The sequence below is a fragment of the Symphalangus syndactylus genome, chromosome 17 (assembly GCF_028878055.3).
Source record: "Symphalangus syndactylus isolate Jambi chromosome 17, NHGRI_mSymSyn1-v2.1_pri, whole genome shotgun sequence".
Taxonomy (NCBI): Eukaryota; Metazoa; Chordata; class Mammalia; order Primates; family Hylobatidae; genus Symphalangus; species Symphalangus syndactylus.
Window position 1 is genome coordinate 36,635,017 of NC_072439.2, and position 14,485 is coordinate 36,649,501.

General features: G+C 46.3%; 1 protein-coding gene across 1 annotated transcript; it reads right to left on the reverse strand.

The window, feature by feature from the left end:
- Positions 1 to 6,755: 6,755 nt before the first annotated feature.
- Positions 6,756 to 8,196, reverse strand: LOC129466003 (BTB/POZ domain-containing protein 10-like). The gene has a single exon (XM_055250828.2). The coding sequence runs from the start codon at positions 7,883 to 7,885 to the stop codon at positions 6,905 to 6,907; it is 981 nt and encodes a 326-aa protein (XP_055106803.2). The 5' UTR covers positions 7,886 to 8,196; the 3' UTR covers positions 6,756 to 6,904.
- Between the last annotated feature and the right edge of the window lie 6,289 nt (positions 8,197 to 14,485).

Below are 14,485 nucleotides of genomic sequence, written 5' to 3' on the forward strand. Positions count from 1 at the left end.
ATATACCACATTTCAGCTGCAGTAGAGAGATCTGGTGGCATGAGACTGAGGGTTGTCTATCGGGTTTGGCTTTTAGGAAGTCAAGGAGAAAGGCATTCTTAGGAATGTGGTGTCCCTGATGTCAGGGTTATGTACAGAACTAGATTTCATGGGTTTAGGAGCTGATCAGAGACAGGGAAGTGGACAAAATGGGGTTATCCTTTTGAGACATTTAGTTGAGAAGGGGAAGAGAGACAGAATGATAGCAAGAAGTTGCCATGGGGTGACAAGAGGTACTGTAAGGGTGGGAAAGACTTGGGTATGAGAGGAGAGGCTGAGAGGAGGGGCAGGAGAGGGAGGAGGGTAACTGATGGAGCAAAGAATTAGAGGAGATGGGTGGGGATACATCTTGAAGCCTTGTACAAGAAAAAGGAAAATCAGGTGGGTGTGGAGGCAGGCAGGATTCAAGGCACGGAAGGGATGTTGAGGGGATCACTCCTGATGGCTTCAGTGTTCTTGGTGAAGTAGGAAGCTAGGCTTGGGTGGTCTCCCTTAGCAGAGCTCAGTGCCTGCAGCAGGTAGGGGAAGGAAGGTTGTAGTCTTGGCCTTGAGAAGGGACTTTGTTAGGCTGATGGTTGAAAGATGGGGGAATAGGGGAATTGATGAGGCTGGTGAGAAGGTCTTCCAGGTGGTGAAGTCCAGTCTGTTATTTCTGTGAGGAAAGAGACAGCATCAATTTTGTTCACCGCTTTCCACCACCTGGTCAATGCCTAGCATATAGTAGATGCTCAGAAAGTATTTGTTGAATGAATGAATAATGCTTAATGTGAGAAGAGCAGGAAAAGAAACCGGGAGAGAGCTAACAGCCTTGGAAAAAATAAAGGGGTTAAGACAATGAGATTATTTACGTGAGTGAGGAGCGGATGTAATGAGAGTTAGGTGGGAGAGCCCTGAGAGATGGAAAGTTATGGCCAGAAAGTGGGGCTTGGGAATTAAGCTCCTAGGAGGCAGCAGTTCTTGGTGATATTCCAGGCTGCAGGCATGGAGTGTGTGGTTGAGGTGGAGTGAAGGAGAAGGTGACCGGAATTGAGAAGACCCAGGGATTCCATTGCCAGGCTGCTGAGTGGGTCACCCTCTCAGAGGTGGAACTTAGCAAGGATGATGGTGGTTGTGGGGAGGAGATGCATGGTATTCCAGAACCCAACAGGGGGAAGAAACCATAGAGGTAATTTGTTCAACTTCCTACCAAATGATAGCAAGAAGATTGGCTTGGATGGACAGAGTTTTAACATTAAAGTGGTGGAATCAGGATGGAAGAAAGAAAAAGGGAAAGGGGAGGGCATTTAACGTCAAAAGAGGAGATCGTTCTGCTAGAAGAGGCAGGCTAGTCAACTTTTGGGTAGGAGAGTGACATTTTGAAAATGGTGCTTGCATAAGATCATGTTGGCAGGGGTGGATGGGAGCAGAGGGAGACTAGAGACTCAGGGTGATCTTTGGGGAGCAGTGAGCCACATCCAAACTTGTGACCCACTGCAGTTTGCCAGGCTGTCATAAACAGCATAAATTCTTCCCAGTCAATGGGTCAGGCTGGCACATATCCTTGCGTTCATGGATATACCACGCTCTGCTTCATAGCCTTCAGCAGCCTTTGATGATCTTGCTTCAAATGAAGCTGTAATATTTGCTGCACAGACTGGTTCCTGCAAGTCTCTTTATGCCCCCAACATGGGATACTCTTTATCTTCTCCATCAACTCACCTCAAGATACTTTCTCTGGGAAGTCTTCCTTGACTAACCACCCTCCACGGTTCCCATTTCAATCCCGTCCTGTAACTGCAATAGTCACGTGGCTGTTTCTGGTCCCATCCATGTCTGCCTCATGCTCTGGGTGAGAGTGTCAGGCTGTTTGCTTTCTGGGTGTTAACAGAATACATTTCCTCCTTCCTATAAACTTCTTGTTATATGATCAAGAAGCTATTCAATAAATGGAACAGAACTGGGTTTGCTTAAACTTTAGCTCCCATGTTGTCTTATGTGCCTTGCAGTGAGTGCCCTTCCCAAAATCTCTGAGAGCCGACTTGCCATCCCATGACCTACTCCTGTGGTGCTGTCTACAGAGGCAAGCACAACATTAGATTCCTGTAGATGTGGTGGTGCCAAAGAATGTGTCTGTTCTAAGCCTGGTATAAGCACCTACCAGAGGCAGAAAGAACTCTGTAGCCTCCAGGGCAACCTGAGCATGATCTTTATTTTTATTTTTATTTTAATAAACTGTAACTAGAAGGTTCTTGGTCATCAAGTTGTTTATCCTCGTGCACAGGGTCAGTTGAAAGTGAACCTACCCCTGACACCCAGTCAAAACTTCTCTTCCTTCCAGAGGCGATGGCACGGCAGCTTGGAGTGCCCAGCTCTCTGGCCTCTCTGCAGGGAATGCCTTCTAGCACCCCTGCTACTGTAGCATAACTTTTTTCTTGGCCTGTGCTCACCAGAAACCACTGGATTCAGATCCTCTCTCCTTATAGCCAGGATGACTGTTGCTGTTACCCCCGGTTAGAATTCTTAATAAAATTCCCTCTCTTCTGTTTATTTTGAGGCTAATCTGCAGCCTCTACCCAGGAACCTGAGGATGTCAGGCTGCCAAGACAAGCATCCAAGCTGGGATGTTAGGGGTTTCTAGGGGCTGAGAAAGTGTGAGGGTGTGAGGTGAGATTCAAGGTCTTCCAATCAGCTGGGTCTCTTTTCCCTGCAGTTGGATGATTTGGCTGCATTTCCCACGTGCTTAACATGGGCTTGGTACACAGGTGGGCATGTTTAGCAGAGAGGGCAGCCATTCCTACAAGTGGCAGCTGATTTAGTCAGTCTGTATCTCAAAACCCCATCTTGAGTTCATGCATACAGGCTCCTGTCCTGGGTTTGGGGCAGGAGATGATTGGGTAGAAGGGTGTCTGGAGGGCCAAGACTTTTCTTCTTCAGCACGACAGTGGAGGCGGGACACACAACTACCCACACAGAGGACAATGCTTTAAGCAGGAGGAACCGAATAGTTGTTGATCCCACAAAATCTGGGAGCCTACCATGGGCCAGGCACTGTGCTAGGCATGGGGAACCCTGGAGAATCAGGCAGAGAGGATCCTGTCATCATGGCATCTGTTGTCAGGTGGACAAGGGTGAAGCCCTCCCTGCAGGGGAGAGGCAGGAAGGGAATACAGGCAGCAGAATACATAGGGGCCTGAAAAGGGGACTAAGGGGGCGTGTTTGAAAGAGGAAGAGACTGGGCGTGGGATGTGAGATGAGTGACATGAGGCTCCCTGGGCAGCAGGTTGAAAAACAGGATCAACAGAACCACTCAGAGAGCCACAGGCAGACAGACGGGGTGTTAGGGACTCTCTTGGTCACCAGAATGGTGAGCATTGCTCAGTCTCAGATGAATGAATGCCTTCAAGTATCCAGTTCATTCATTCAGACCCTTGGCTCAGCCTGGGATATTCTGGCTGAATCCCCCTCTTCCTGGCTAGAATAGGGAGAGTGCTGGTTGTATTGCAGACCCAGGGACAAACTCTCTGGGGAGTTCCATGGACACACATGGTGTGAGACTTGGAGGTGCTAAAATTAGGAGGAATCTACCCTTTCATTTGATCCTCTAAACCCTTTCCAGATTCTTGGGTGAGCCTTGTTCATTCTGAGAGGCAGACAGCAGAATGACAGGGGTGGATGCCTGGGGTTAAAGTGGAATGAAAAAGCCACCAGCTCACCTAATTGAACCTGCTGCCTCCTGAGAAGCCAGTGCCCAGGGTGCTGGGGTTGGGTCTGGGCCATGTCTGGCAGGAACCAAGCTCACTTAGCAAGGGAGGGCCTGGGTTTATTCCTGCAGGAAGTCTATGCAGGCCACAAGATGAGGTGTCTGAAAATGGTGCTGATGAAAGGAAGGTCTGCCCTCTGTTGATATTTTGTGTTGGTGCCAAGGAGAATGAGATGTAGGTCTCAGAGATGGGCATCTTAGTTGCTCCCCAGTAAACAGGGACAGATATTCAGGCACTCCATCATTTAGCAAAAATGGATTGCACATTTTGCTGTTTACTAGATCACTTTGGGAGCTTTACAAATTTGCACTTGTAACCCATTAAATCAGGGTTTCTGGGCATGGGAGCCAGGCTTTGGTACCTTTTATTGAGTTCCAGGAGAGGACGAGTTAGAAAATGTGTTTGTCCTGGGTGGTGAGGGAGCTTCAAGCGGGGGCCAAGACAGAAAGCAGCCCTGTTCCTGATCTGATGTTGAGGGCAGGATGCACACTCAGGACACAGATGGAGCTGGGAGCTTTGGGGGCAGACTCAAGGGGAAGATGGCCTTGGAATTGAGCATTGGCCCTGGCTTATGAGGACTTGGGTGATCTCCAGCAGTGGAGAATCCAGAGACCTATATGAATGTGCCACCCAGGGACAGCAAGGGCTGTGTGCCAGTTCCATTACATGTTTTATCTCCTTCTAGTTTCAGTGTCTGGGAGTGTTGGAAATGGGGTACCACTGTGCTCTTAAAGATCCTACCATTCGGCTGGCTGCGATGGCTCACGCCTGTAATCCCAGTACTTTGGGAGGCCGAGGCAGGCGGATCATGAGGTCAGGAGATCAAGACCATCCTGGCCAACATGGTGAAACCCCATCTCCACTAAAATACAAAAAATTAGCTGGGTGTGGTGGTATGCAACTGTAGTCCCAGCTACTTGGGAGGCTGAGGCAGGGGAATCGCTTGAACCTGGGAGGTGGAGGTTGCAGTGAGCAAAGATCGCGCCACTGCACTCCAGCCTGGTGACAGAGCAAGACTCCGTCTCAAAGAAAAAAAAAATCCTACCATTCTAATAACCCATGCCACCCACTGGCATGTTATCCAGAGAATATTCACCATCAACCCTGCCCCAGCTGAGCTTCCACCTCCTGGGATAAACACCTTTCTCTGCACATCTGTGCATATAACCTTGGCTCTGCTGCCATCTGAGCCTTACTTCTTTTCTTCCTGGTAGGTATGAGGATGAATTTCACAAGTACTCAGGGGCTAATAATGACTTCATGGTTCTGAAGAAGGTGAGCAGGGCAGTGGAGCTATGAAGAGAGGAGATGGAGCCAGGAAACTGAGGAATGGTGGTGCCTTCTCAGGGCTGTGAGGCTGGATAACACTTTCTCCAGAACAGGAATTCCAAGTGTTGCTGTTGCTGATGGCCAAAACCTAGGACAGTGCCAGCCTCAATGCTGAGCCTCTGCCGCAGGGTTTTCTTTCCGGAGTTAACATCCCTCCAAAGTGTGTTTTGCTCGCCAGCTGCCAAACTGCTTTGAACCCTTCATTACAACAGTTTACTATTGAACTGTAGGTAATTACCATTATAATCATCCAGGTTATAGAAATTGATAATAACATGCCTTCTCTAATATTGAGCTCAATTGTCAAATCTCTCTCTCTACTGCAACGGTACTGTCTGTTTTTTTTTTTTTTGTGATTTTTGCTCCTGTAACCATGTAAACATGCTGCTGATATTATCAAATGAGAGTAATATTGAGGCAAATAAGGCTGATTATCTTCAGAAGGTGGATCTTTCTTACATGACCAAAGTGGACTTGGAAATCAAAACGGAGAGTCTGGCCAGTCTGAGAGCCTCTATGAAGCTGTGAGGACCTTTATTATTTCTTCTAGGATTGAAGCCACATGTAGGGTGTCAAGTCTTGCTTGATTCTGGGGATTCTGCTTCCTTTGTGAAATCTATTTTCAGGCAAACATTTCAAAGTGTTTCCCATCAAGATCCATATTCTTCCATCATTTCTTCAATTTTACAGTCCCCTTCCCCATATTGCTTACTTCCTCCCTCTTGTCCTTCCCAAGGCTCAGGGTACCTAGCATCTGCAGTTCAGGCTTTTAGAATCCCTACGTCCACAGCATCCCAAGGGGAATATATGAAGAGTGGCCAAGAGGAGAGTTATGGGTAACCCCTTATTGTCTGCTGGATGATTGTCTGCTGCCTGGTTTCTCTGGGTTACTGTCGCTTGTTACTTTCCTTTCTCTTTACTAAGATTTAGTTTTCTCTTTTTTGTTTCTTTTTTTTTTTCCAAGGTGGTTATAAATTTGGTCAGAAACATTAAAACAATGGAATTTTATTTTGACAAAAAACTGAAGTTTATAATCACTTAGTAAATGAAGAGCAAACACTTCATTTTCCTATCCCATAACTCTTAAGAAAAAAAAGCATTAGTAAATAAATATCTGTGAACAGATTAAGGGTAAAGCAGACTGGATAATAAACCACCTCTGACATTCACACTCCCTGCATGTGACTCACTCTAAAGGGTGAAATGGCCCTGGAGATAACTGAACTGATAAGATATGGGCATTAAATCTCATCTAGATCATTCAGATAAGTCCAAGATAAATACTTTTTGCTCATCAAAGGCAGCAAACTATACAAATTTTACTGGAGGAATACTTTGACAGAAGCACTTAAATTATATTGTGCATCAAAACTATAAACTGGCTTGAACATTTCCATTTAACCACCATCTATAAAGTGCAACTATATAATACTCTGCATTTTATCTGGGGTGTGATGAATATCAATCCAAACTGAAAGTACCCCAGCTGCCAATTTCCGCCACTTTTGAAAGGACCTAGATGTGTGAAAAAGGACTGTCCGCCATACAAAGAACCAATTTCACAAATCTACTGGTAAACAAATACATTTATATAACTGGAACTTCAAAATGCTAGAGTTGTACTCATTTAGAAAAACCATTCAGCTACCTTTGGTCTTGAAAAAGCCTACACTGCAACATCCTAAACATTGTTATGTGCATCTCATGATGAAGAAGAGTGGCCTTGCATTGCAGAATGAGGAGAGTACAACGTCACTGTGAAGAGTAGCATGCTGTGGTTTCAAGGAACATCAGCATCACAGCATTGGATTCTGTGCATCAGGATCGAGGCCACCGTTGCCAGAAGGGGGATGGATAGGGAGAATATCCAGCTCATCCACTCGTGGAGTTGGGTGCATGACTACCAGCTGGTCCTGGGGAATGTCTGCCATAGCTGCTGCAAGGTTGGTGGTAGATTTACTCTTTACACACTGAAAGTCTACATGCTGACTCTTTCCTTCTTCCTTCTCCCAGGACATTCGAATAAAGGGTCTTTGGACATAGTTGTAGAACACTTCTGGGCGGCCTCCAGGCCTTTTCTTTACTTTTTCTTTGTAGGTAGGATAACCTTCTATTCCCAATCTAATCTTAAGACTCCTCTTCTTCAAAACTGACTTGGCCACATCTCTGTTTTCAATGTACTTGAAAAATCTATATAATTTTGTGCTATAAATAATTTGTGAATATTCTTCTCCAATCTGTGGTGGATATTCTTCACCCCAATCAACCACATCATCATCTGTAAGCACCACTATATGACATTCCCATTCCCCACTCTGGGCACTAGCTACCATGAGAGGGAGGATCATTTCTTCCAGATAAAATTCAAATTGTCTATGAGCACCATCATTTGATAACTCATGCATTAGGGCACTGAGATCTTTACATTTAACAGTACTATATTCAAAAAAGATACAAAGATAGTCACATGCTTCTCTCAGTTCAGGAATAGATATGCCATCAGGACAATGGATTATTCCTGTTTTATAGTAATCCAGAATAGCTTGAAACACAGTGGAACCAATCCCCTCTGCCACCTCATACTCTTCTTTCTTATTGGGTCGTGTAAAGTTATGTTCTCGGCCAGAACCAACCATCCTGTACAACATTGTATTTGGCTGTGCAGTAAAAATGGATGGGTCTACAAGAAATCTAGTGTTATCCACTATTAGTGTCACTTGTTCTGACGTTCTTATATTCTGAGCTCCTTCTTTTGCATTTTCATATACAAACACCATCTCCCTAGATGTCTTACAGCTACCACCTAAACTTGACTGACTACTGTTTCTGCTGCTGTTCCCAGCACTGCTAATGGAACCATTTGGGGATGCTTTTTGAGGATGCAGACTGCTTGGATGAGAGGAACTGCGATCTTTTTCTTGTTCAACATGGTGCTGTCATGTTGGAGAAGTCGCATTTCTAATACAAGGAGTGAGCTGAGACTGTTCTTTCGTGAGATGAATCTCGTGATCTGTCACTTGACGTTTGTCTATCTCTGGATCTCTTACGACCCCCGCTAGCATCATGTAGACTCACTTTGGTGTGGTCGACTCCTTTTGCAATATTCGAGGAAGTACTTCAAACTTTGAATCCCACGTTTTCCCCTTGACTTCCTGTCACCATTAAAGAAAAGCAGACGGCCGGGTGCGGTGGCTCACGCCTGTAATCTCAGCACTTTGGGAGGCCGAGGCGGGTGGATCACGAGGTCAGGAGATCGAGACCATCCTGGCTAACACGGTGAAACCCCGTCTCTACTAAAAATACAAAAAATTAGCCAGGCGAAGTGGCGGGCGCCTGTAGTCCCAGCTACTCGGGAGGCTGAGGCAGGAGAATGGCGTGAACCCCGGGGGGCGGAGCCTGCAGTGAGCCGAGATCGCGCCACTGCACTCCAGCCTGGGTGAAAGAGTGAGACTCCGTCTCAAAAAAAAAAAAAAGAAAAGCAGACAGCTTTTCAGTCACAGAGTTGGAGAAATACCTCAGGGACTATTCAAGGAAAGCATTTTCCTCATCAAAGCAAACTCCAAAATCACTTCTGCCCGTGTGGACCAACTGGAACTGATGAGAGTTCGTTGTCGTGAGGGACACACTCTGTTCCCTAGCGTCCCCTGCTGCTTATTTTTAAACGCTCAGCTGGCGGGAACCCACGTGCCAGCTGAAACTCCTTCAGTTTGGCCGCCTAGGAAACATCGAGAGTCACCTTCATGGGCTGGCTGGGCAATAAAAACAGATTTAGTTTTTTCGACCTCATAACATTCCTGGGCCAATGGATAGTCGGTTCAGGGCATCCTAGAGAGATGGTGACAACTGCCCAGTGGTGTGCCCCTGTGTGCTTGTAGGAGTATAACCAGGCCTGTCACAATCCATTGATATGTCTGTGGTCCTGTCTATGGACAATAACTGGCACCTGGACCTCAACAGCATCATTGCCAAGGTCAAGGCCTAGAGGCCTACTATGAGGAGATGGCTTAGAAGAGCAAGGCCAAGGCCCAGACCCTGTACCAGACCAAGGTAAATAAGGATTATTGGATCAATCTGGACCCCACCAGCCTTTTCCAGGTCTTCTGAACTTTACCTCCAGCCCCTCTGGCACCATCCCAGAGAATACATATTTTACTCACTAGGAAACCTATTGAAATTTCTTTCACAAATTTCCATAACCTGCAGAAACTTTTTTTTTTTTTTTTTTTTTGAGATGGAGTCTCACTCACTCTCTTGCCCAGGCTGGACTGACTGCAGTGGCACAATCTTGGCTCACTGTAACCTCTCTGCCTCCCGGCTTCAAGCGATTCTCCTGCCTCAGCCTCCCAAGTAGCTGGGATTATAGGCTTGCACCTGTATGCCCAGATAATTTTTGTGTTTTTAGTAGAGACAGCATTTCACCATATTGGCTAGGCTGGTCTTGAACTTTTGACCTCAAGTGATCTACCCGCCTTGGTCTCCCAAGTATCTGGAATTACAGGTGTGAGCCACTGTGCCCAGCCCCATAACTTGCAGAGTCTTTATAGTGCTTTTCATTCTACTACCCGATATCTTTCAGGGCAACTGTGAGTTCCAGTTAAGTGATTCTTTCCACTCTACGTGCCTGGTGGGCTCTAAGTGAATTAGGACTTTCTGGATTGATTCTATTGCCCTTTTCATACACATGTTTCAGGGTCAGGGGTAATCTCTCCTTACCTGCTCTCTCTGTTCACCCAGCTGTAGCTTGGGGAGCTGTAGACCACAGCCAGAAGACATGGTGATGACTTGAGGAGCACCAAAAATGAGATTGCGGAGCTCAGCAGGATGATCTGCAGGCTGCAGGCAGAGATTGAGAGCATCAACAAGCAGGTGGGGGCAGCTCCTCAAAGCCCAGGATTATGGCTCTGATGAAAGTGGTGTCCTGGGATGCCAGAGGGGCACCTGGACCTAGCAGGTAGGGCAGCCTTTCAGACTCCTGATTGGGACCTTTTGCAACTGGGCTTGCCAAGTGGTACCACATAGAACAAGGACTTTACGCTGTCTTAACTTACATCCATCAACCTAAAGGCAGAATGATCTTCTCTCAATCTGGTAGACATGGTCCCCAAAACTTCATAAACTATGCGGCATTGAGTTTCTGGGATCTCAGAACATGTATTATTCCTTCCCAAGAGGTGGGAAGCAAGTGACCACTATCTCTGGGTAAAGGCTCGACAATCATTGGAGTTTCCCAGCATGGTTTAGTTTATATGGATGTGAATGCTATGAGCAGAAGTTAGCATCACCAGCCACATAGCACACAGATTAAAGATTTTCACCAACGGGAAAGATGGAGACCTGTGCTCACCTGCTATATACGCAGTTGGATCCAGGGACTCAGTGCACTTCCTCCTCCTGCTTCAGAATGCTAACCTGGAGGTGGCAATTGCTGACACTGAGCAGCATGGCGCAGGGGGTGATGCTGACCCTCAAGGATGCCCAGGCCAAGTTGGCAGAGCTCAGAAAGGCCCTGCAGCAGGCCAGGGAGGGCCTGGCCTATCTTCTGTGTGACTACCAGGAGCTGCTGAACATCAAGCTGGGCTGGATGTGGAGACTGCCACCTACCAGAAGATGCTGGAGGGCGAGGAGTGCAGCAGCATAGGCACTCTGGTCAAGGCACAGAACCCAACTAAAGAAACCTGTTTCACAGGATTATGTGGTCCTTTGGTTAGCTATACTGTGTTACAGTGATTTTTGTCTCTACTTTTCCTTCCCCTTGGTATACGGAGGCTCTAACACAGTGGCAGGGGACAAAGGAAGGGCTCAACAAGTGCTCGATGAAGTGGACTGTACTGCGCAGCACTTTCTCTTTGGGCTCAGAGATACAATTTTTATAATATTTGCTAGAGCAGAACACTCAGAGCCTCCTAATAGGTGTATAGTGCACTGAAAGGCAAATGTCAGTGAATCCTGGTGTGGTGGAGAATACAAAGATGAGTACCAGGTAGTCCTAACAGCCTGCTGTCCCTACACTTTAAACTGGAGTTTCCACTTTCCTCAGAACCAGTCACTCTTCCCCACCTTCTCTTCTTTGTTAATGTTATCATTGGACAGTTGGAGTCTGTGCAGTGCTCTGGAAAAGATACCCGCCTAGCTAGGTGTGGCGGCTCACGCCTGTAATCCTAGTGCTTTGGAAGGCTGGGGCAGGATCACTTGAGGCCAGGAACTCCAGAACAACCTGGACAACATAATGAGACCGCATCTTTACAAAAAATAATACAAAATTAGCCAGGCATGGTGGTATGTGCCTGTAGTACCAGCTACTCAAGAGGCTGAGAGAGGAGGATCACTTGAGCTCAGGAGTGTGAGGCTGCAGTGAGGCATGATTGCACCACTGCATTCCAGCCTGGGTGACAGAGAAAGGCCTCATCTCAAAAAAAAAAAGACACCTGCACCTGGATGTGGGTGGTGTCCATGGGCCCAGAAGGATGATGCAAATAAGAGCTGTGTCACTTATGATATGGAATAGGGAATGTGCAGGGCACTCTACCCAGCTTGATTTAATCATCACACACACTGCTGAAGAGCCATGTTATCCCAGTTTTGCCCATGCAGTAACTGAGGCCAAGGTGATGACAGAGCCGTGTATCCAGAGACATATTACATTTCTATTCTTTGCATTCCCCATCCTAGAATCTCAGGGAAGTCCCTTCTCATGTCTAACCTTAATCCCTGATGCTGGAGCTCATATCATTGTATCCTGGCATCTCAGGGGTTAATTCCAAAAAGAGCTTGTCCCACCTGGGTAATTTCACCATAACCTTTCCATGATATTTATTTTGTTCCTGAATAGGATGTCTGGGGAGTGCCAGCATCCGGTGTGTATCTGTGAGTATGCTGTGCACTTCTTTTCTATCATTTTAGATGATTTCTCATGGCTTTGTATCAGCTTTTCAACCCTAGAATTGTCTTCTACAGCCTTGTCCCTAGAGTAACACAAAGGCAGGGGCACAAGGGAGAGACACATAAGTCATATTTAGGTAGGATTTATCTGATGTCCCATCCAGTGTATGTCCTGGGCCTCCCTCAGACAGGGAAGGCCCATAGGAGCATTGTCTCTCTCTCTCTCTCTTTTTTTTTTTGGTCTTTTTTTTGTAGTGTCTTTTCACAAGTCTTTCCTCTGTGGCTTTCCTTGACCACTCATTTCTCAGACAGGGATTGGCATGCAATGGGCATTTAGGAAGACAGACTGTGACTGAGCAGTCCATTCTCATTGCAGCTGTGGTCAACCACATTTCTAGCAGCAAAAACATTACTATGGGGGATAGTAGCAGCTCCAGCAGTGGCGACTGGAGCAACAGCGGTACCAAGGCTCTCCAAGGGGGTATCAACTCCACGGCTATTGGGAAGGATGTCCAGTTCAGAAGCACAAGTCTCTCCGTGGATCAGAATCCCAGACTCGGCAGTTCATCCCCATCATCCTTGGCCAGGATTGTGCAGACCACCACCAGCAGTGGCTAGTGCTCCTGCACCACATACTGAGCCTGAGACCTAATACATGACTACAGAAAGTCCCCCCTGACCTTTGCCACTCCTCTGTAATAACTCCTTTCTCCTCAGAGTTAGTGACACCACAATCCCATCCCCCTGGAGGTTCAAAGCCAAGCCAAGAAGGGACCCAGAAAGACACTGTCAAGCTAGGGGGTTGGACTTGAGCCACACGACTATTGCCTGCCTGCCTGCTTGCTTGCTTTCTTTCTTTCTTTCTTTCTTTCTTTCTTTCTTTCTTTCTTTCTTTCTTTCTCCTTTCTTTCTTTCTTTCTTTCTTTCTTTCTTTCTTTCTTTCTTTCTTTCTTCCTTCCTTCCTTCCTTCCTTCCTCTCTTTTTTCTTTCTTTCTTTCTTTCTTCTTTCTTCTTTCTTTTTCTTTCTTTCTTTCTTTCTTTCTTTCTTTCTTTCTTTCTTTCTTTCCTTCTTTCTTTCTTTCCTTCTTTCTTTCTTTCTCTTTCTTTCTTTCTTTCTTTCTTTCTTTCTTTCTTTCTTTCTTTCTTTCTTTCTTTCTTTCTTTCCTCTCTCTCTTTCTTTCTTCCTTCCTTCCTTTCTCTTTCTTTTTTCTCTTTCTTTCTCTCTTTCTTTCTTTCTTTCTTTCTTTCTTCCTTCCTTCCTTCCTTCCTTCCTTCCTTCCTTCCTTTCTCACTTTCTCTTTCTTTCTTTCTCTCTTTCTATCTCTCTTTCTCGGAGTCTCACTCTGTTACCCAGGCTGCAGTGCAGTGGTGTGATCTCGACTCACTGCAACCTCCACCTCCTGGGTTTAAGCAATTCTCCTGCCTCAGCCTTCCAAGTAGCTGGCATTGCAGGCACACGCCACCATGCCAGGCTAATTTTTGGTATTTTTAGTAGAGATGGGGTTTCACTATATTGGCCAGGCTGGTCTCGAACTCCTGAACTTGTGATCTGCCTGCCTCGCCCTCCCAAAGTGCTGGGATTACAGACGTGAGCTACTGTCCCTGGCTCACCTTTATGTTGTCTTATATAGAAACTCTGCCTTTCCTTCTTTCAGTTCTGTTTTTTTTCTCCATTAAACTGTAATATGTTATGCCGCATTTTGGCTCTAAGTTTTGTAGAACAATAGAGACCTATTGTGCCTTCTGAATCGGAGGGTGACAAAAAGACTGCAGAAAGTTATGGTAGCAGTTGTGTGTGGACTGAGCGAGAGATGAGAAGAGAATCAGAGCACTGAGAGAGTCTTTGGGGTTAAGCAACCTGGGTCAAACAATTGGCCTAATTGCAGTGATATACTTCTCTCTTTCTGGATCCACCCGAGGGCAGCCCTCTCCCTGAGGCTGGCACACTTCTTGCAGAGGCCTCAGTGGTCCTTGCCAGGAGCTCCAAATGGCTCAGTGACAGTCAGCTGTCACTTCAGTGCCCAGCTTGGGTCTCTTCAGGGCCTTCCTCACTGCTCCCCTTGAGGTCTTTGGGCCAAGGTGGTGGGAGAATGTGGTCAAACACTGCCCGTGTATCTTCCTTCCTTATTATTCAAGAGAAGCCAACTCTCTCCCCAGCAAGACTTTGTCCACAGCACTTCACATGCCCTTTTCCTCCACATACTGAGATCTCAAGGTTATGGAAAACCAACAAATGAAGCAAATATACACTACCTAGTTATATACATAATTACTACCTGCCAGAAATTGTTCTGAGAACTTCAGTATAACTCACCTAATCTTCACAATGATCTTATTGTTATGGGATCCTTGAGGTGTTACTTTTCTGGCCAGAAACCTCTGTGGCTGGTGGCACCTTTGCCCAAGTTCTTGTCCTGTGTCCAGGAAGAGTTAGGTATGCAGACAAGTGGAAGGTGAACAAGATGAAGAGGAGCTTCGTTGAGTGTTACAACAGCTCA